Source organism: Ursus arctos, unplaced genomic scaffold (genome assembly GCF_023065955.2).
Source record: "Ursus arctos isolate Adak ecotype North America unplaced genomic scaffold, UrsArc2.0 scaffold_2, whole genome shotgun sequence".
In the NCBI taxonomy this organism is placed as follows: Eukaryota; Metazoa; Chordata; class Mammalia; order Carnivora; family Ursidae; genus Ursus; species Ursus arctos.
In genome coordinates this window covers 56,664,431-56,684,428 of record NW_026622874.1, presented here as the reverse complement: position 1 = coordinate 56,684,428, position 19,998 = coordinate 56,664,431, and the positions used below count along the sequence as shown (strand labels likewise).

General features: G+C 53.5%; 1 protein-coding gene across 1 annotated transcript in view; it reads right to left on the bottom strand.

The window, feature by feature from the left end:
* FAM78B (family with sequence similarity 78 member B) overlaps positions 1 to 19,509 on the bottom strand; it is an 84,453-nt gene extending 64,944 nt beyond the window's left edge. Inside the window, exon 1 of the mRNA XM_026517271.3 lies at positions 19,197 to 19,509. Coding sequence (XP_026373056.1) covers positions 19,197 to 19,459 — 263 coding nt within the window. The 5' untranslated portion in view covers positions 19,460 to 19,509. The remainder of the gene's footprint in view (positions 1 to 19,196) is intronic.
* Positions 19,510 to 19,998: the final 489 nt, after the last annotated feature.

Here is a 19,998-nt window from a genome sequence, read left to right as displayed (position 1 = left end):
CTCATTTCAAAGGCCCACAGCAGACTTTAGTTCCTTGATTCTCAAACTATGCCGAAGAAGACAGGTGGTAGGGGGCCCTCCAGGGTTGAATCTATCTTAGTCAAAGTAAAGGAGGTGACACCTGGAGGGCCCTGGGTGAAAAAGGTGACCCCTGACGAGAGCCACAGACACAGGAGGCCAAGGACTGCAGGAGTTGCCATTCCTGTCTCAGACTCTCATCTTTTCCATCAAGACTGTTTGCAGCATGTTCGTTTTTCCAAGTCAGAGTTGCCTCCTAAACATGGAACCAAGGCGAGACTTGACACTTTGGATGTGTTTCCACCTGTCTCATTAACCTGTCTGAATGGCAAAAAATTGTCCCAGAGCAAGTCTGCTGTCCTGCCTTCCAGGGCATTCTGCACGTTGGGTCCAGATGCCATCATGGCATCAGCACTTAGCTCAGGTTTTCAAAGGGAAAGGAGGGTTTTCAATGGGTGAAGGCAGGGTGCGCGCGCACGTGTGTGTGTGTATGTGTGTGTGTGTGTGTGTGTAAGGGCCTGTGTGATACAGGACACCCACCTCCCTCTGGGTTTCCTGGAGGAGAGCAAAGGATGAGTCAGACGTTTTCTCAAATTCCCTTCCAGCTGCTTTGTGACTTTAAGAGAGGCCACAAAGCATTATCTTAGCAAAAGTCAGCAAAATGCCTGCCTTGGATCTGTATATTGTCAAAGACAAGCTCAAGTCAGACACATTTCTGGCACCAAATGGAGCCCATCTCTGCAAGTTTTCCAAATGAAAGGCGACTGGCTCTTCTAGGTTGGCTGCCCATCAGGCTGACGATCAAATGCAGAACCCGAGGGCTGGAAGGGCGGCAGAGTGGACAAAGCGTGCATCACGAGTCAAAAGCAGCTTGTCTAGTCATATTCCTTGCCTTCTGGCCTTGGACATGTCACACAACTCTGCTGGGTCTTGGTTTCTTCATTTGCAAAAAAGAGACGCTACCGCCCCAACCTTCCTCTTACATCTATGGTGAGAAGCACAGGCAATGTTACGAGCAAAAGCACTTTGTAAGTTTCTATTACCGAGATGAAGGACGGTTATTATTAACATGGCCTGGAAGGTCCAGAATCTTCCCTGAGGACAATTCATGGGAATTCTCTGGGCCTTTAGTTCAATGGACTGATGTTTCACAGTTACTGCTACGGCCACTTTGTTGAAAAGGCTTTTGACCTCAAGGGCCAATGTCTACCTTCTCCACTCTGGGTTTTATATCATTTGGGACCACAAAGCCTTATGTTTATTTAGGATCCTGTCTGAATCACTTTTTGTATCTCTGAATTAAACTTATTATTGGGTCAGGGTGGCACATTAAGCTGATGTTCCAATTCAGAGCCCAGAACGCAGGAGGATGGTAAAGGGGACAGATCGTGGGGAATGGGTCCCAGGGGACATCTCCGTCAACCTCGGCACAGGTGACAGCCTCCTGAGCAGTGGTATGCATTTCATTCTGGTTCACAGGGCCTGCAGTTATCCTGAGGTTCCCCTTGGGAGCTTTAGGTCCTTTGCCTTCCTCCATGTTCAGTGATCAGGTTCAGTTGATGACTTTCGGATGCAGACCCTCTACTCTGTCTTTGTAGGTCTCATCCCCAGCCAAGCATGCACACAAAGCCATCAGGGTTCCTAAAAATTCTGAGCTCATAATCTAATCCAGGGGCTTTGAGCTCTGGGTCTAGGGGTTCAGGAGACAGCTGATCTAGGAGGAGATGAGCAGAAGGAAATCCGTCCTGGGAAAGGCGGTTAGGAAGGAACCAAGTGCAGCCTAGTAAGCGAAGCAGTGGACACAGGGAAGGGAATTTGCTGACAACCAGGACGGGGAAGGAGGGCTGGGCATGAGGTGAGGATGGCCAGAGAAGTCCTAGGGGCTGTGGAAGGTAACACCTGACTTCTTTTACTGGAACGCCGTGGTTCTGGAGAAGCAAAGCAGGCATGAGGCCAGGATAACAATGCCTAGATGACAAGTCCTCCCGTGCTGCTCGTGAAGACCTCTGGGAAGAGAGCCCCAAGGATGAGTACGTTTGAACCTGTAAGGACACTTTAGGGAACTGGTATAATTCTGCCTGGAGAAAAGGCAACTTAATGGTGGTCTTTCAGGGGTCTCTCCCAGTCTATCAGGTTCTGCCTCCTCCAGGCAGGCCTCCCTGATTACAAAGCCCACAGTGGACCCCGCATAGTGCCAAGCACTCAGGTGCTTAATAACACCAGCTGGCTGATTTAGCTGTATGAAGGGGCTGTACGCAACCACAAGATTTTCTGCATGGTATGAGAGATTTCCCAGCACAGCTCCTGGCACATACCAGGTATTCAACGAATACTTGTTCATTTTGTTATTTGTTCACCCATTTTTATTTCTTTTTAAAAAAGATTTATTTATTTATTTTGAGAGAGAGAGAGAGCGAGTGAGAGCAAGAGCAGGGATGGGTAAGGGAAGAGGGAGAGGGAGAGACAGAATCTTGGCAGACTCCCCACTGAGCGTGGAGATGGATGCGGGGCTCCATCCCACGACCCTGCAATCATGAGCTGAGCTGAAATCTAGAGTCAGACGCTTAACCGAGTGAGCCACCCAGGCGCTCCTCACCTATTTTTAAAAACATTTAACAAAAACACCGGGTGCTCACAATGCATCAGGCACTGTTGTAAGCATGTAATAAATGTTAACTCCTGTAATCTTTCTAACAACTCTATGAAGTAGGTACCCCTGTTATGGATGGGGAAGCAGAGGCACAGAGAGGTCTCTGAACTGCCTGAAGTCACACAGCTAGTAATAGCTACGGACAGAGCTACGTACATAGCCTGTGTGTGGGGGCTCAGAGTCTGGGCTCTTTCGTGCTATGTGGCCTCTGTCAAAGAGGAGTTAAGGGCGGTGAGTTTTAGGAGCTGGGTGGCTCTGAGCCCTGTGCCCTTCTCCACCATGGCGCCGTCTCCTTGGGAATCTAATGCTTCACCCGCCGCATGACAACAATGACAACGAATCTCCATCTCCACCCAACTCCAGATCCCATGCAAACCTCACCTGAACTCAAGGCATGGGGTGAGGGGTCCAAAGAGCTGGTAACACAAAGAGCACAAGTCTTTGGTAATTTTTGTTTAAAGAATGTTTTGTTGGCTTACAGAAAAATCCTGAACTCTCTCTCATGCATGTGCAGTTTGGTAAGAATGTTTGCAATAGTTTTGTGATCAGGTGTTCAGATGATTTGCTGTCCAGGCTCTGCAAGCCCTGCTTGGGATCGGGAGGTTGCTTTTCCTCTCTTAGGTGAGGCAACAGTACTAGTAATGCTGTCCTGATACTGCTGGTCAGAAGCATAGCTTCCGAGTCCTTTGAACCTGGAGCCCTTTGAATTCTGGTTCCAGCACCGCGAGTTTGGGCAAATTACATGATCTTTGAAGGGCCTCAGTTTCTTTATGTGTCTCGCAGAGATGATCTGAATTTCAGTGAGTATTAACGAGGCACATCTGGGTGAAACCCCCGGCATGGTATGTTCGTCCTGTGCCTATCGGGTGGCCAGGGAATGGACAGAAGACTGCATGCCAGTCAGATGGGGGAGGCGCAGCTCCGCTCTCTGACAGGCACCACCTGCTCAGGAAGGAGGAGACAACTCATTCGGCCCCTTGGAGCCCGGAGGCCCAGCTGAGAGTGGAGGCTCCGACCCTGTGCTCCCGATACAGGGCCAGTCCCAGCAAGGTCGTTCCTGCGGACCGTCACTGCGTTATGGAGTGTGTTTCTCGGAGGGATATAAGCTTGCATAAAAAATTAAATTCACAGAATTATTATGAAAACAGACATGTTTCACAATAAACTCCATCCTTGGAGGCTCGCAGCTGATCTGCCGCTCAGCTGTCTGTGTGACCTGGGACAATTCCCTTGACCTCTTGTCATACCTGTGCTGCTGCTGGACCTGAGAAAAAGCAGTCGGACTGGGGGCTCCGCGGTCTTTCCAGCTTCTGAAGTTCTATCGCCTTTTCTCTTTCTACCATCAGCTTATCAAAAGGGAGCAATCAATGTGGAATCAGGTGGCAAGTGTGGCCACTTCCTAACCGAGTGGACCTGCCAAATCACTTGTTTCCCGAGCCTGTGTTTTCTCCCTTGTTATACGGACAACAACAGCACGAGCTCTAAGAGTAAGTCTGAGCCTCAGCGGAAGTACCTAGAGAAAAGCACTTTGGTACATAGATGCTCAAGTTCTAGCCTAGCCTTTGGTCACCAGATTCTAGTTTTATGTGACCCCCAACTGCCTTGGGATCGCCACACCCCAGAGCAGCTTGGCGCAGGGAGTCCCCACCCCCGTCCCCACTTCCGGGAGAGTCAGCCCAAGGAGTGCCCGGGCAGTGCCAGGCATGGGTGCCTTCTCAGGGGCCCCTGGTTACGCCTCCAAACAGCACACTGCGTTGCCTCCCCGCTCCCTCCCTCCTCCTGTTGGTCCTTCTCGGAGCCATCTGGAAGAGAAGGCACACAATCTCACCACCTGCCAAGGGCTGAATGCCAGTGCAAAATGAGCCTCAGGGTCAGGCCCAGGGAAGAAGAGCAAAGAAACCTGGAGCAAATCCTTCTGAATCTCTGATGCTCCGGAAGGACACTGCGGTTGGCTGTGCTCAGCTAGGGTCTAGAGGCTTCTTAGGAATGCACCTTCCTCTCCAGGAGAACATCCTGGTTCATCAAGGCAGACTTGGGGCCCTGAAGTGTGTACAGATGGGGACCAATGCCATAGTCACTGAACAGAGGCATTTACAACACTGGAGAGAAACTGAGTCACTGAGACAGCAGTATGCCTTTGTTGGCTGTGGCCAGTGCACCGTACGGGTCTTGCCAGACTCCTTCAATCCAAGATCCTCACCGTGCCTTGGCTCCTCTCTCCACTCCCAACGGGAGGGGTGCTAAGAAACCTCGGGTCTTTTTACCAAAGCGCCTTGCCTTGCCAAGCAGCTTGCTTTGAAAGATATTCCTTCAAATCAGAAAAAGTAGCCCCTAAAAGCTTATTACTTTTTTTTTTTTGCCTTACTTTTGCCTCTAGTTAAGGAACAGAAGAACCTAGTAAGGAAGTCAGAACATAGTTAAGTAAATATCCTGAAAAACTCTCCATTACAAATCTTTTATGGAATCCATAGCTGAGCTTGCAAAACAGATTCCCCAGAGGTCAAACATGAAGAGGAAGCAAAACCAAAGAAGTAAGCAGGCTCAGCCTCGAAACGTGTAAAGCAAACTGGAGTGCCCTTCAGGAAAAGAGTCAGGAACACCCCAGCACGGGGAGACATTTCAACAGACCTCAGTAATGGGTAGAGCGAGCAGATAGAACTTGGCAGGAACTCAGAACATCTGCACAACACAACTAACAAGTTTGAGCTCATGGGCATAAATAGTGACTATCCAGAAGTTGAATGGAGTGACCCAGAGCCAAGATTCTGAGCTTGTGTAGAAGTGGATTTTCACCAAGGAGCCAAAGGGTCAGGGCGATCCATCTCAGCTCCGTCCTGGGTCATGCACGTATGTGGACCAACAAGGATGGCAGGACAGAAGAGACTGAATCGTTGAGACTGGAAATGTTTGCAGGTAGAGCTGCAACAGCTCAGGAGTTCAACGCTACCCTGTAAACAGGTCTGTGCTCTTGAACTCTGGATATACGTAGCCCCTGACCTGTCCCAGTGAAGACAGCCTCACCATCTGCCCACTTCCTTCTCTCTGGCTCCTCTGCTTCCATTTAAGCAGTGATGTTTCTAATAGAATATTTTTTCTATGTCTTTGGTCTTTTGGAGTAGCATAAAAGCATTCCAAAATGCTTCTCCTTTGTGTTTGTGGCAAGTCGTAAATACAAAGGTGAAATTCTAGATCCTAATTCTGATGCCCAGACATTTCAAGAAGCACCAGATACTGAGAGTATCTTAGAAAAACCCCTCTCCACCTCCAAGTGGGGATGGATTTCTCTCTTGGAAGGAAGACCTAAACACACCTGTCTGCTGATCCAGAAGCATCCCTACTCTTCCTTAGTGGTGGTGGTTTGTCCAGCACGGGGGTACCTGGCCTAGGACTCCTCCATCCTGAGTCTGAAGTCACCGCCACACACCACAGAAATGGTGGCGCGATGTGAGCAGAGAGGAAACCATGTGAAGGTCCAAGTGTTCACAGTCCATCCCCAGAGGGTGCTGCCCCAGGTCCTGGGCCCACGCGACCCTTCAGCCATTTGGCTAAAGAGAATCGGCTGCTTAATGGAAAGGTCTGCACAGATCTGAAGGTTAAAGGTCGACAGCTAAGGCTTCTGCGAAAACCTTGTCAGGTGGACCGGTGCTGCCTCTCCCCTTCCGTTCTAGGCCGACGGTTCTAGGCTCCTGCAGGAGAAAGGGGCCCTTGGCTCCCAATCTGCACAATGACCCCTTCTAGGCAACTTCAGGTCTGGTCGTTTGTCTCATCGTGCAACAGTTCCATCTCTGAAAGTCTTCAGCGGCCCCACCCAGATGGTGAGATGCCCTGGGGGCCCCAGGCTCTGTAAAGATGACCTTTCTCAGAGACATTTGAGAGAAGATGAGACGGCAGCCCAGTGCAGGAGGACGCACCTTTACCACCGGGGGCGGAGGAGCACCTCCGGGTGCCTGGCCCCAACCCTCCCTTCCGTCTCAGGCACCCCTTAGTTGGGGCCACTTGGCTCAGCTACCTGACCAGAGGCTGTTACCCTAGGGGCTTTCAGCAGAGAAGACTGAGGGGGCTGTTCTTTGGCATTGGGGTGGGGGTGAGATCGGCGCCAGCCCCACTTGGGTCTCCCAAGTTCACCCCCCCACCCCACGTAAGGCAGGTCCAGACAAAAGGTCAAGAGTTTGTCTGGCCTCACTGGGCAGGAACCAGGCTGGCTGTCCGCACCCCATCAGTTGTCCTCTTTCCCACATCTTAGGGTCTGCTCTGGACACCCAGGCCTTTCTGATGGCCGCCAAGAGGACAAGGGCCATGAACCACGTTCTTCAACTTCTTTCATACCCCATCCCTCTGCGACACACTTCTGCGAGCGGCCTGGCACTGGGGCCTGGAACACCAATCTGCCCCTCCCTGCCCCGCCCACTCTGTGATGTCCCCGGTCCTCTGATCTGGCCTGAGTTCCAGCTGCCTTGCCAGACTTCCAGAACTCTAGTTTAGTTGCCCCTGTAAGTCACAAACAATCTTCTTTATAAAGATTGTTCCATGGCTTTTGAAACCCCCACCCCCACCATCCATGAGAGGAAGAGTGCTGGCTTAGAGGGTATGTGGAGGAGGACAGGGTGGCTCATGGCCTCCCAGGACAAAGGACAGCATGGTCCTCTGGCCGGGAGCCCCTCTGCATTTCTCTGTCCTACCTCAGACAGAAAGAGAGGGAGTCTGACAGAGAGGACCCAGGAGGACGGGGGCCAGGGGCAGGCATCTGGCTAAGGCCCAGCAGTCTGACAGGGTGACTGGCCTGAGATAAGCAGAGGACCAGAAGTCAGGCAGGGAAATGTTGACATGGACACAGAGACAGTGCATGTGGTGGACAGGGACTTGAAAAGGCCACGCAAGCCAACAGGACAATAGTGAGGGGCCCACCTCGGTCGGGAAATCTGAAGGTGCCTCTTCCTCCAGGGAGGGCGGGAGGTGGGTCCCAGTGCAAGTTTCAAGAGGGAGGACCAGGCTGGAACAGGACCGTGTAAGGGGGAGGCAGACTATCTGACATTGCTCGGAATTTCCAGAGTCCTCATGACGGGCAACCTGCAGTGGTGCAAAGACAAAGCTTTGGAGCCACCCGACGGGCCGAGGTGATAGGCTGCTCGGAGGCACACACAGGTCCCTCTGCAGTCCTTCCTCTAGAACCCCCCCCCCCTTAAATCCCACCAGGGGCAAACTGTGTGTTGGCCTTGACCAGCTCGCTTCTGTCCCCTCCACCCTCCCTTCTTCAGAGTAAGCAGCCGCACACTTAGATCATGCCCCTGTGCTAAACGGCCTCAAGTGAGCAGAAAATAAGAGAAAAAAAGTGGAGAGAAACCCAACTAGAAGCCAGACCAGAAACAGAGTCTCCAGGCTGCTAGGCTACCCTCTCAGACTTGCCCCATCTGTTCGGCCCCCCAGGAGCCTCCCAGCTGAGCCCTGCTGTCAGGGGAGGGCTCCCGGCCCCTCACAATCTGCCACCTTTGACACCAGTTGGATCTTGTTTCTTCTCGACCTGCCAGGGGCCATGAAGCTACCTTGCCTGTGTGTGGGCAGCAGGCCAGGGGGCCCATGTATGGCCCTGGGTGCGAGGGGGCGGGGAGGTGGGGGAAAGGGATTCTGAGCTGCTGGGCACCCAGGCAGAATCTCACATTCTCCACACATCCCTCCTCCCTCAGGCTGCCAAACCCTCCCATTTCCTGCCATCTGTGATGGGCGTCTCTGGGGAGACCCTCTCCTTTCCTGCTTGCTAATCACTGTCTATGGACACTGGGAATAGGCTGGTCTCTCCGCTCCCGGCAACTGTGTAGACATCCCTTGGGCTGATGTGAGTTCGTCCCTGTGCTGCCGAGGACCAGGCCCTTCTTGGACTCTGGGCTGCTTCCTCTCTTGGGCAGGTGGCCATCTCTGCCCAGAAACCTGGACCCTCGGCAAACAGGGAAGGGGGCGGTGGGGGCAGGGATGAAACAATAGGAGGTGGTGACCCAGTTACTACTTCACAGACTAGGGGTGCCCGGGGTCGGAAGGACTTGGGTCACTGGCTGTGTCACGGCCCGTCTCTGGGCTTCATCAGGGTCGCCGTCTGTTAAGATGACCAGGGGGCGACATGAGTTCCCACGTTGCCCTAACACTTCGCGACTTATGGATGATTCTGCTGACCCACTACCTGCCCTTTTCTGGGTGTTTCTCTTTAATCTAGACTCTGCTGTGACTGGTAGCTGGTAGCCGTCACTTGCCAGGTAGCTGGCTGGGTAAAGAATGCGAACTCAGGTGCTGAGAGGGTCCCTTGGGTCCAACCCCAAGACCCTGGTCTCATTAACGTCATGTCCTGACCAGCTGAGCAAACCAGCTGGGAGGCGAGGAGGCTGGCAATTTCCAATCTGATTAAACCCTTTGTTCCCCAGGTTTGCTCAGGAAGGACAAAAGCAAGCGTGCAGGCAATATCCCGAACACCCCCACCCATTCATTGGTTCATTCACTCACTCACCCCTTCATGAGGCAGCATGACGTCACAGTCTCTGGCAATCTAGTTTCTAATCCTGGCTGTCACCGATTAGCTGCATAATGCCAGGAAGTCACTCAACCTCTCTGGGCCTCAGTTTCTTCATTTCTAATTCGGGGAAAGCAACAGCCCCACTTTACAGATGTGCACATGGCACGTTTAGCACAAGACGCGTGTTCAACAAATGGCTGACTGTCATTGAGTGAGCTGCTCATGGCCTCATAGGGAGACAGGCAATAGGCAAATACCTGCTCCTTCCTTAAAGCCCACGTATGGCCCAGCACTAGACAGGCTCCCTGGCTCCAAAGGCCACGAAGAAATCTTGGGAGTGTGGGTTTAGTTTTCTGACACTAATTTCTTTAAAAAACGTGAAGGTTATTCATGAACGTTTGAAACAGATTCTCAATTATTTGAGTCCCTTTAAAACAATCTGGTTTTGAATGGAGTCCCCCAGCCTCGGATGTGGAGGCTGTCATTGGGAATGGCTCAGCTGGTGGCCCTTAGGAGGAAAAGACAAGGCAGCATCCTGCTTTCCCAGAACCAGCCTGTCTGTGTACCCTTCCGGCCTCACAGTCCCCACATACCCCAGCGCCTGACCCCAGTCCCCTATCTTCATGCCTAGCCAAGCAACGTCTCATTGGCCTGCTTCTGGCCATTCCCAACTTGCCAAGGTGTGTCTAGGCCACCACTCATGCCCAGAAGCCCCGACCTCCTCAGCCTGCCTGCCCTTCAAGATGCTGACTGAGGACGATGGTTTATTACTTCCCATTAGCTAGACCTCGGACAGCCTCTGAGCGCCCCAGCCTGACACAGGCCCAAAGCCAGCTTGGAAAGGTCAGGCCCCAAGAGAGAGCAGCAGGCAGAGGCTTCCTGAGGCAGGCCTGTCCCCGAGACCCCCCTGAGGTGCCATCAGACACCACGGTCTTATTTATTTCACTTTAATCTGACAGCGTGCACATTTCTCTTTGCTTCTGTTGAATACATTGAGATGTTCCTATCTGCCCTCTCTTGTCTTTAGAGGCCACAAATGCTGACCGGCTCAGAGGTGCCCAATGTGCACAGCTCTGAGGATGACCCCTCTTGTCCCCCGCTCCTGTCCAGGGTTGGCTGACTGTGCACTTGGCACGGGGAGGCACTAGGGCAGGAGTTGAGAGGCCTGGGCTCCAGGCCTGTCCCACCCAGTGCCTGCCAGGGTGCCCTTGAACACAGTCTTTCATCTCTTTGGGCCTCCACTTACTTATGTAAAATGGGAATAACAATTGCCGTAAATATGTGTCATGGTTATCATCAGGTTAATTATGTGAGGTCTTATAAAGAGAAAAAATCCTTTTATACGGAGAGAATAAAGTATATTAATGACAGCAGACATATTAACAATAATTAGACGCAAATCATTGCAGGTATTGGTCCTATCTGTCCACCTGGGCTGTGAAGTCTGCAGCTACAGCTCCTTCCGGAGCTGGAACAGCATGGCTTACACACTCTAGTATCGTCCCCAAGTCCTAGGCTCCTCATCTGACTGACCCAGTCCCCTCAGGGGGGGCCGGGACAGGGTGGGGGGTCCCCACAAGGACGTGGCTGAGTTGCAGGCATCCTGTCCAGGAACTGGAAGCTCTCAGGGTCCTGGATGCTGACCAGAGCCCACAGCTCAGAGTACATCTGGGAGGGTGACTTCTGGGTGGGACAAGGGGTAGCCACCACCCACCCCTGAGTATGAGTGGAAAACAGCCCCAGCGCCCTCTGGGCAAAGCCAGCCTTTCTCCTTCCTTCCGGCTCTGAGCAGGGCTGGGGAGCAGCAGCTGAGCCGTCTGGGACCCATCCATCTTCAGAGTGTGAACGCTTTTCTGCCTGGAAGCCACAGGGCCATGGCCACGACCTCCCTGTTCCTTGAGGCTGATTGAGAGTCATTCTCTAGTGACAAGAGTCACACTCCGTAATGATAACAATAACACGAGCACGGCACATTTCAGTTTGGAGCGCTCTTTCACGGTCTTTACCCCCAGTGATGGAGACGGGACAGATCTCATCACCCAGTGACATGCATGCAAAGCAGACACTGAACTGTTAAGGCATCTGCCAAAGGTCACGTGACTGGTGCTCGAACCCAGGTCTTCTGACCTGAACCCCTGCGCTGGGGAGCCAGCAGCTGTATCTTCAGGGGCACAGTGAGCCGCTGGCTCTATCTGGCTAGCATCCCAGAACCTAATGAGGGAGAAGGGTCCACAAGGCTCACACGGTGGCCTGAGGGGGCCTTGGGAAAGGGATAATAGTACCAGAATTCCCGGGAGGCAGAGGGATGTCCTTCCGGTGAGCCAAGGGTCGTTCTGCCACCAGAAGTGGGTCTTCTTTCTCTTTCTGATCATCTGTCCAAACAGTGATGGTCTGGAGAGTCTGAGGGACGAACAGACTCTGAAGTCCAGGAACTGAGTGGTCTGAGTGACTGTCGTGCGCTGGTGACTGTCATGCTGCCCACCAGGCTGACAGGGGACCCTCAAGGAAACTCCTGGAGGAGGCGGCCCAGGGCTAAAATCTGCAGCCCAGACTGGCTGGCTTGGGGTCCCTGAGAGCTGGGGGCTGCCTTCTCTGCCCCCCACCGAAAGACCCAGTTCTCACTGCTAATGTCTACCGCCGCTCTCAGGGGGAGCCCCGAGACGTCCACACCCCAACCTCAGAACGATGTTCTCTGTTTCCAAAGGAGTGAGGAAACACAAATCGGAGAAAAGCACTACAGCTAGGGCTCTCTGGAAAAGACTAGGGAACTGTAGAGGGACAACGATATTTCACAGAGTGAGTTCTGAGAGCCTCCTTCCTAGGAGTGAAGGCAGTGGGTTAGAAAGAGCAGGGGCCCGTGGTGGCCGGGGCCCGGACTCCTGGCCGGGCTGCTTGCCAGCTCCTGAACCTCACTGCCACAGGAGTATCCCCCCCCCCGCTGCTGAGATTTCCCAGGGGCCGTGTGTTTCATGTCATCTTCTGTTCCTCCCTTCGTGGCCCTTGGGTAGCACTTCTCCCAGACTCAGGAGGCTTTCCTGGATGCGAACAATTCTCCCGCCGCCTGGATACATGCACCCCTCCTTCTAAAACCCACTGCGACAACTCCAGGGTACTTCGCTGATCTGTGAGGCCCGGTGAGAATGGCAGGCAGCTCCCCCCATACTATGTGGGGGATTCTCTGCGGCAGGTGTGTGCGCCCCAACCCCTCCCAGGGACCCTGGCACCACGCGGGCCCTGCTTGTCTGGGGGTGTTCACCAGGATGCTGTTACTGCTGACTTCTCACGACAGCCATTTATAAACGGTGGCCACTTCTCGTGGCCTGTTCAGCGTTAACACATCAGAAAGGGCAGCACCTCTGTGATCTGTGGCCCAAGTGGCTGGATGAGAAGGGAGCTACAGAATCACCCACCTGGGGCCTCTGGGCTACCCCGAGCCTTTCCTCCAGGAGCGCTGCAGTGCCAGCGAGGCCCCAGGCTGCAGCAACCATAACCACTAGGTTTTCTAGTGCTGACGTGAATGGGGCGCCGGTGGGTCCCCACCACAGCAGGGCCACGCCGTGGCAGCATACAGACAGCAGGGTACAGAGTCAGAAGACAGTCCCCGTGCCGCCACTTGCTAGGCATGTGCCCTCGAGTCCTCTGATCTCCCTGAGCCTCAGTTTTCTCCTCAGGAAGATGGGCACATGACAGCATCGAGCTCCCAGGGTCGGAGAAGGAGGGTCAGTCAAGATCCAAGGGCTGTAGAAATCGGAGGGAAGAGACACCTGGGATCTTGTGCCCCACACCAGAATCTGCAGTTTCCTGCCCAATCACCAGCCTTCTCTCTTCACCTGAACACGAAGCATTGGCAGACATGGCCCCAAAGACAGTTTTTGCCTCTGCTGCCGGTGGAAGGTCACGGACACCCTGCTGTCCCCGTCCACCCCATGCCCGGCGTAAGTGTAGCATCCATGTCACACCAGCCATGTTTCATTTTTAACTGCCCCCCAACCCCGGTCCCGACGTCTCCTCCGGTTCCTCCCATCCCCTCCAGCCCCCGAGTTGTGCTGTATCTCCAGTGAGCTTAATGCTTCCTGATAAGACCCGCTAATCCGCTGCCACTCCTCTGCTCCGAGATGGAGAAGATTAGAGGCAAAGCGTGAGGCCAGCTCCCCTTCAAGGGCACTCAGGACTCTCAGGAGGGAAGTGGGTCCTGTAGCCCATCTCACGCTCTAGACCAGGAGTCCCCGACATTTCTGGTGAAGAGCAGCTCTGGCTCCTCTCAGATCATGAGCCCCCCCCAATCCGGGGATGTAATGGGAATGGGGGGGTGGGTGTTGGTGCAAGTGGCCTGGGGGGGGGCTCATCAGATGCCCAAAGGAGGCGTCTCTATGACCGATGAGGGCCACACTCAAAGCCATACTGCACACGCAGGCAGCAGGCAGCCACGGATGAGAAGGGAAGTGCTAGCTTTGGGGGAAATGACCCGGGGGGGGGGGCGAAGTACTAAAGCACCCACAGTCCTGAGATTCAGGCCATGAGTCAGTGATGACACGGTCTCCAGGTTACCTCTCTTTGGGCAGACGCCAAATGCCACCTGATCACAGGTGACGTGAAAGTGAGGCTTCGGTGTTTGCTGAGCACGGTTCCTGGTGCATAGATTTGCATGGAGGCAGAGGAAGTGACAGACGGAAGCCCTGTGCTGAGGAGCGGCAGATCTGCCAGGGTAACGACATGACACAAAATCACAGCAGCCTTAAACTGTGTATGTGCTAAGCGACGGCTGGGATGTCTAGAGGTCAAGAGCTTGATTGGGTTAGCCTTGGGTGTGATAGGAAAAGCTGATTTTGAGGGGTGCCGGGGTGGCTCAGTCGGTTAAGCATCCAACCCTTGGTTTCCGCTCAAGTTGTGATCTCAGGGTCATGAGATTGAGCCCCGTGCTGGGCTCCGTGCTCATCGCCTAGTCTGCTCCAGATTCTCCCTCTCCCTCTGCCCCTCCCCCCTGCGTTCTCTCTCCCTCTCTCTCTCAAATAAAAAAGTAAATCTTTTTTCTTTTTTTTAAAGAAAAGCTGATTTTGAAGAGAGACATGATTTGTTGAAGACGACACAGACTGTTTGAGGTCAGAAAAAATGGCTCATTTATTTTTCAGACGTTTATGGAGTATCTTCTAGGAGCAAAGCACCATTCATAGGGCGTAAAATGGATGTAATACCTGCTTTCATGGGGCTTATATTCTAGTAGAAGGGTCAGGTGTTAAATAAATGTACATTCTTACAAACTGTAACAAGTAAAAGAATAGTGTCTCATTCAACAGAACAGAAGAATCTTAAACTGTGAAATCCGGGTGGCCCCTGAGGAGGTAACGGTTTAGACCTGAATGAGAAGCAGGAATATGCTAGAAAAGGGTGGGCAAGAAAAGCATTTCAGACAGAGCAGCACAAGGAAAAGTTCTGAATTGGGTTGAAGCCGTTTTGTTGTTGTTGTTGTTTTGTTTTTTAAGAAATGGAAACAGGTTGACATGGCTTAAGAACAGAAATTCAGAGACTGAGAATAGGCCTTCACATTGCCGCCTGATTACAATGAAAAGTCAGTAAAAGAGTTTAAGCAGGAAAGTGATAACATCTGCGTTTTGAAAATATGACTTGGCCACTGTGTGGGGAAGAGACTGGAGGGAGAGCAAGAAGGAAGGTGGGAAATTTGGCTGGAAATCCTCTTTTGGAGCAGGTGGTAGTTGACAGTGACCTGTCCTGTGAGGGTCTGAGTGGATGCAGAGTGGTGGCTGGATTACAGAGCTATCCCGGAGACGGGACCAGCAGGGTCTGCAGATGGACTGGACGCGTGGGGAAATATCTAGGATGACCCACAGATGTTTTAGCCTGGGCAGCTCAGGGGCTGGAGGTGTTCTTTACCAAGATGGGGGAAGAGCAGTGGAGATGCAGACTTGGGGAGGGAGCTGTAGTGGCAATCGGGAGTTCCAGTTTGGGTGCATTAAGCCCGAGATGTCTTTGAGACAGCCAAGTGGAAACGGTACCTCGAAACACACACACTATACCGCAGGTGACCGCGTATCACGCAGAGCATCTCCTGCCATTGGAGTGGATAAAATTACGCAGGCAGCAGATCAAATGAGTAATGTCCCGATGAACTGTACTTTGAGGTAACAGAGAGAAACAGCTAGAAAAATAGCATAAAGCTAAAAGATGGGAGTGATTCAAGATGGGGGAAGCTGTCAACTATGCGGAATGTTGCTGAAAAAGTGAGTGTCTCTCAAAAGCATCTGCTGGATTGGAACATGGAAATCACAAACTAAGCCGGAACAATTCTGGAGTGGATAGAAACCGGCTTGGATTGGACTGAACTGGCAACAAAGGTGGGCAGGTAGAGTCAAATTCTCATCAACATTGGCTCAGAAGGAGGAGTAGAGACAGACAGGAGTGAGCTGTGACCGCTTCAAGTTTCCCCCAGGCCAAGGGTCCCCCAGCCCTGGGCTGACCACAGTCCCCTTACAGCTCTAACAGACGACGCACATGGGCTCAGAGGGAGTGGGGAGGGCTTTAGCCATTGCCTGTTCTCCCCCTGACCTCGGCTTCACCTCATTCGTCCTTGACACATGAACCCCATTCTTCATTCAGACCTCACTCAGGAAACCTCTTGGTTGGAGCAGTCTAGCGTTCAAAACTGTTCCATCACAAAGGTTTTACGTCTCTGTTGAAAAGCCCCTGCATGCCCCAGAGGTATGAAGGAAGTATGAAGAGCCTCGCCACACTGGTTCAGAAGACCTGACCTCAACCGTCTCTTTTCCAGGTCATACTGTCCTAGGCCTTTCCCGGCAGACCCTGGCCTGCCTTTGGACCTCATCTCCCACTGCTCTGCTGCTTGAGAGCCTACTTATGCTCTCTTAAGACACCTTATATTTTCTCACCCCCTTATATATTTGCTGTTCTTCTCTTTTACAAGGAGTCCCCCTCCTTGTCTAGCTGAATCTTATCCATTGCTCACATCCAGTTCCAGTCCTTCTGCCTCTAGAAAACCCTGCCTGGCCTCCCACCCCTCTTTCCAGCATTTCTCCTACACCGCTTGGGAGCAAAGGCTTGTTCTGCACGTGTCCCTCCCTCCTTCACTGAGGAACAGTGAAGCTGCCTGCTTGGTCCTTTGCTTTCTTTGCTGGTGCCCAGACCTGAGAGGCGCTTGATAAATATTTGTTTATTGAAGGGATGATTGACAAAAAACCAGAGGCCCTTCATTCTTGAGAGAGGAAGACTTGGATCTGGGCTGCATTTGCGGGGTTCATCAGGGCCAAAGGAGAAATAGAGGACGTAAGTATCCACCAGTCTGGGTTCTATGAAATCAAGCAAGGATGTTCCAAGTCACTTGAGTTCAAGTTCAAATTAACTCCGGCCATCATGATCACCAGATATTTCAAAGGCTCCTTCAGAAACCTACTCGTTCTTGGAAATGTTGAAACTTTAAACCACAAAAGCTCATGTTTTCTTTTAAGCCTGTCACTAGAAGTTTCTTGCCATTTTAAATTGTGGATTTCCTCTGTCAGTCCCTTTTAAAATGTTGAAAAGGCAGCTTTCTAACCTATACCCTCCGATCATATAGTGCTTCGTGTAACAAGAGCACCGCACAGGGGTGAAAATTCAGCCTGTGGGTACCCCCCCTCCCAAGATACTGGATAATAACTAACAGACTGTGAACATGTTCATGCAATATGAGGTCCCATTAAAAAGTCTGCACTGGCTAAGTTTTCAGGGCATAAACATTTTGTGGAGATTTGTTCAATCAAATTGGGGCTCCAGAGTATGCTTAAACATAGCAATTATTGCAACCATGAAAACAGGTGGACTCTGGACCCAGATCTCCAATAATACACTTCGCGATTTCTTGGCACTGTTTTGCTTCCCTACATCAATATGAACACCGAGAATCTTAAAATACTGACAGTGGCAGTTTAAAAGCAAACCTCTTTTCCAAGCCCCAGAGGCAAGAATTCAGTAAGGAAAGGTCAGAGAATAAGTGCCCCTCAGACCCCACACCAGTTCATACCCATTAAAGCTGGTTCCACTGTGGACACACTCTGCCCCAGATTCAAGGAAGTTCAACTACTACGTCTGTTTGTATCTCAACTTGGCTTTTCCTGCGGTAGCATATGTTTTCTTTTATGGAAAGAAATTATTTATTTGTTTGCTTTTGATTTACTGATTCACAAGAGATACAAAGCAACAGAGAGGCCTGGCTGTGTAGTCTGGGGAAAAGTGAGGCTGTTTCTGCTCAGTCCCTCCTAGCCTCCTCTGCAGGGGCTCCAGACTGCAATTACTGCCCCCATCCCCGCCCACCCGGGCAAGGTGCACACTGCCGTCAGGGCCAGGACAAAAGGGAAGGCCTTTGCCTGGTCTGGAGCTTTCTCTGACTTTGCTGGAAATAATGGGTTTCTAAAAGAACAGCTTTAAGAGACCCATGTGTTCAGATATAATCATCCTTTTGAGGGTGTGTCTCTATTTAAATGGCATGATTCACCCAAAATAATATGTCCCCCATTTCTTACATCCGGCTGTCTTCAGAAAGATAAGAACACAGTGAACAGAGGCATATAGGAAGAAACTAGGCTCTTGCACGTCTTCAGTAGGAATGAGCTTTCTCCAGCACTGAGCTTTTATGCTTAAAGAGAAAAGTTCAAACTCTTTGATGGGAAGACAGGGGGAACAAAACAACCTGTCAAAATTTCTTTTAGCACCTATCACTAGTGTTAACTTACATGCGCTCAGAGTGTAGTAAAAAGCCTGCAAGCTGCCATTAAAAAAAGATAGTTTGGCCTTTCAAAATAGAAACTCCCTTGCCCCATATATTCAATGGATGAATCCTGGGAGCTCCAGAGTCTCTGGTTAATAAATGAAATGAGGCTGGATTTCCAGAAAGGGTTTCTCTAGAGGCTGCAGGCTAATTAGGGTACTCTAGACCAACACTGTTACACAGGTAGAATGCAGGCCCCAAACCTTATAGCCACTGTGGTCTCCAACTGCTCAGAGTCTGCTTCTGCAAGAAGGCTGGCAAGGAGTTAAGCAAAGTGAATGCCTAAAAAGTCCTGGACGCGACAGCCCACAGCCTGCAGCTCTGGGGCAGGCAACAAGCTCCGGGTGGTGGCCACGGAGTCGCCACGGTTCTAGGTCTCCCCGCAGCCGCCCAGCTCTGCGCGCACGGAGCGGCGCTGCTGAAAGAAGTTGGAGAGCTCCCAGCTCGCCGACTGGATTCGCCGGTGGGCGCTGGGGAATCCCTCCCGGCGCCGCGATTAGTAAAGTTCTGGAGCAAGTAAGGACCCTGGACAGCCAGGAGACGTGTACTTTCCCCCAGCACAGGGAAAACCCCGCGCCGCGTCAGCCCCAGGCTGCTCGCACAAGGTACCTTCCCGCTCCCCACCGCCGCACAGCTCGTCCGGAGGGCGCCGAGCCAGAGAAGCGGCTCTGCCGGGTTTGCGGCTCCGAATGGAAACGCCTGCAGGCTTCCCGGCCTGGGGCACAAGGGCTCGAATTCAACATCCAAGGGAACAAGGGCAGAACCAGCACGTCCCGCTCGGACGCCCGGGACCTTCTCCTCCAAGCCCTCTCCAGCTTTTCCAAAGGACGCGCGGCAGAGCCCGTGCGCCCCCAGCACTCCACTCCACTCCTCTCTCCACAGGTCCCCCCAAACTCTTCCCGGGAAGCCCCACCAAGCCCAGACGGGGGCCCCGAAACTCCCAGGGCACTCGCCAGCCACCCCCACGCCCGTCTCTCGAACCCTCCTTGTCGCGTTCTCGCCGCCCCGCACCGTCCTCCTCGCGTTCACAGGGAGTCAGAAGCAAACCACGAGAAAAATGCCTTCGCGAGGAGCCTCCCTACACCCGCCCTGTCACTGAAACAAAAGCGCAGGGAGGAGGGAGGTGGAAGAGGAGGCGGGAGGAAGGTTTAGAAAGAGGATGGGGAGAGCGCTAAGAAGGAGCTGAGGAGGAGGGTCGGGGTGGGGAGGAGAGACGGGGCCAGGGACCCCGCTCCGGCTCCGCGCCGCGGGTCGCTTACATGCCCAGGTCGCTGTAGGTGTTGAAGAACTCCATCTGGTTGCACGCCTGGATCCAGCCCACCACCCAGGTCTCGTGGCGGGGGATGGGGGGCATGACCACGCGGGCCGAGGCTTTGAAGTAGGGGGTCTTGTAGCGCAGGACGATGGGCGAGGTCTCCTCGATGCGCGTGGGACACTGGTCGATGGTGGCGCACACATCGTACACCACGATGTTCTCGCGCCGGATCCGCGCCTTGCAGGTGATGCTTTGGATACAGCCCATCCTGCCGCCCGGCGCCGGCGCGGCGCGGCGTGGGGCAGCGCGGGGGCCCGCGCGGGCAGCCGGGGGCGCCCGTCACGCCGGCATGGCGATGCGCCGCCCGCTCCCGGTCCGGCTTAGCTCGCTCCTGGGAACGGGGAGCCGCCGCCGGGCATCCTCCGGGGAAGCCCCCTCCTCCGGCCGCCGCGCGGGGTCCCCGCCGCCCCGACGCCCGCCCGCCGGCCCCCGCCCACGCCCGCCCCCTCTCTCCGGCAGGGCGCGCGGAGCGTGCGCTCCTAGGAGGCGGCGGGCGCCCCCGCCGAGGGCAGAGGGGGGAGCGGCGCTGCGCGGAGCGGTGCCCACCCGGGGCCGGAGCCCCCCGCCCCTCGCTGGAGAGGAGGAGGCGGCGGCGGCATGGAGCCGGGGGAGGGCGGCGGCGGCGGCAGCGCCCGGTCTGTCTGCCTCCGCGGCGGCAGCAGCAGCAGCAGCAGCCGCCGCCGCCGCCGCCGCCGCTGCATGAACCTCTGCACCGCGGCTGCCCCCCGCGTGCAGCGCACCCAGCG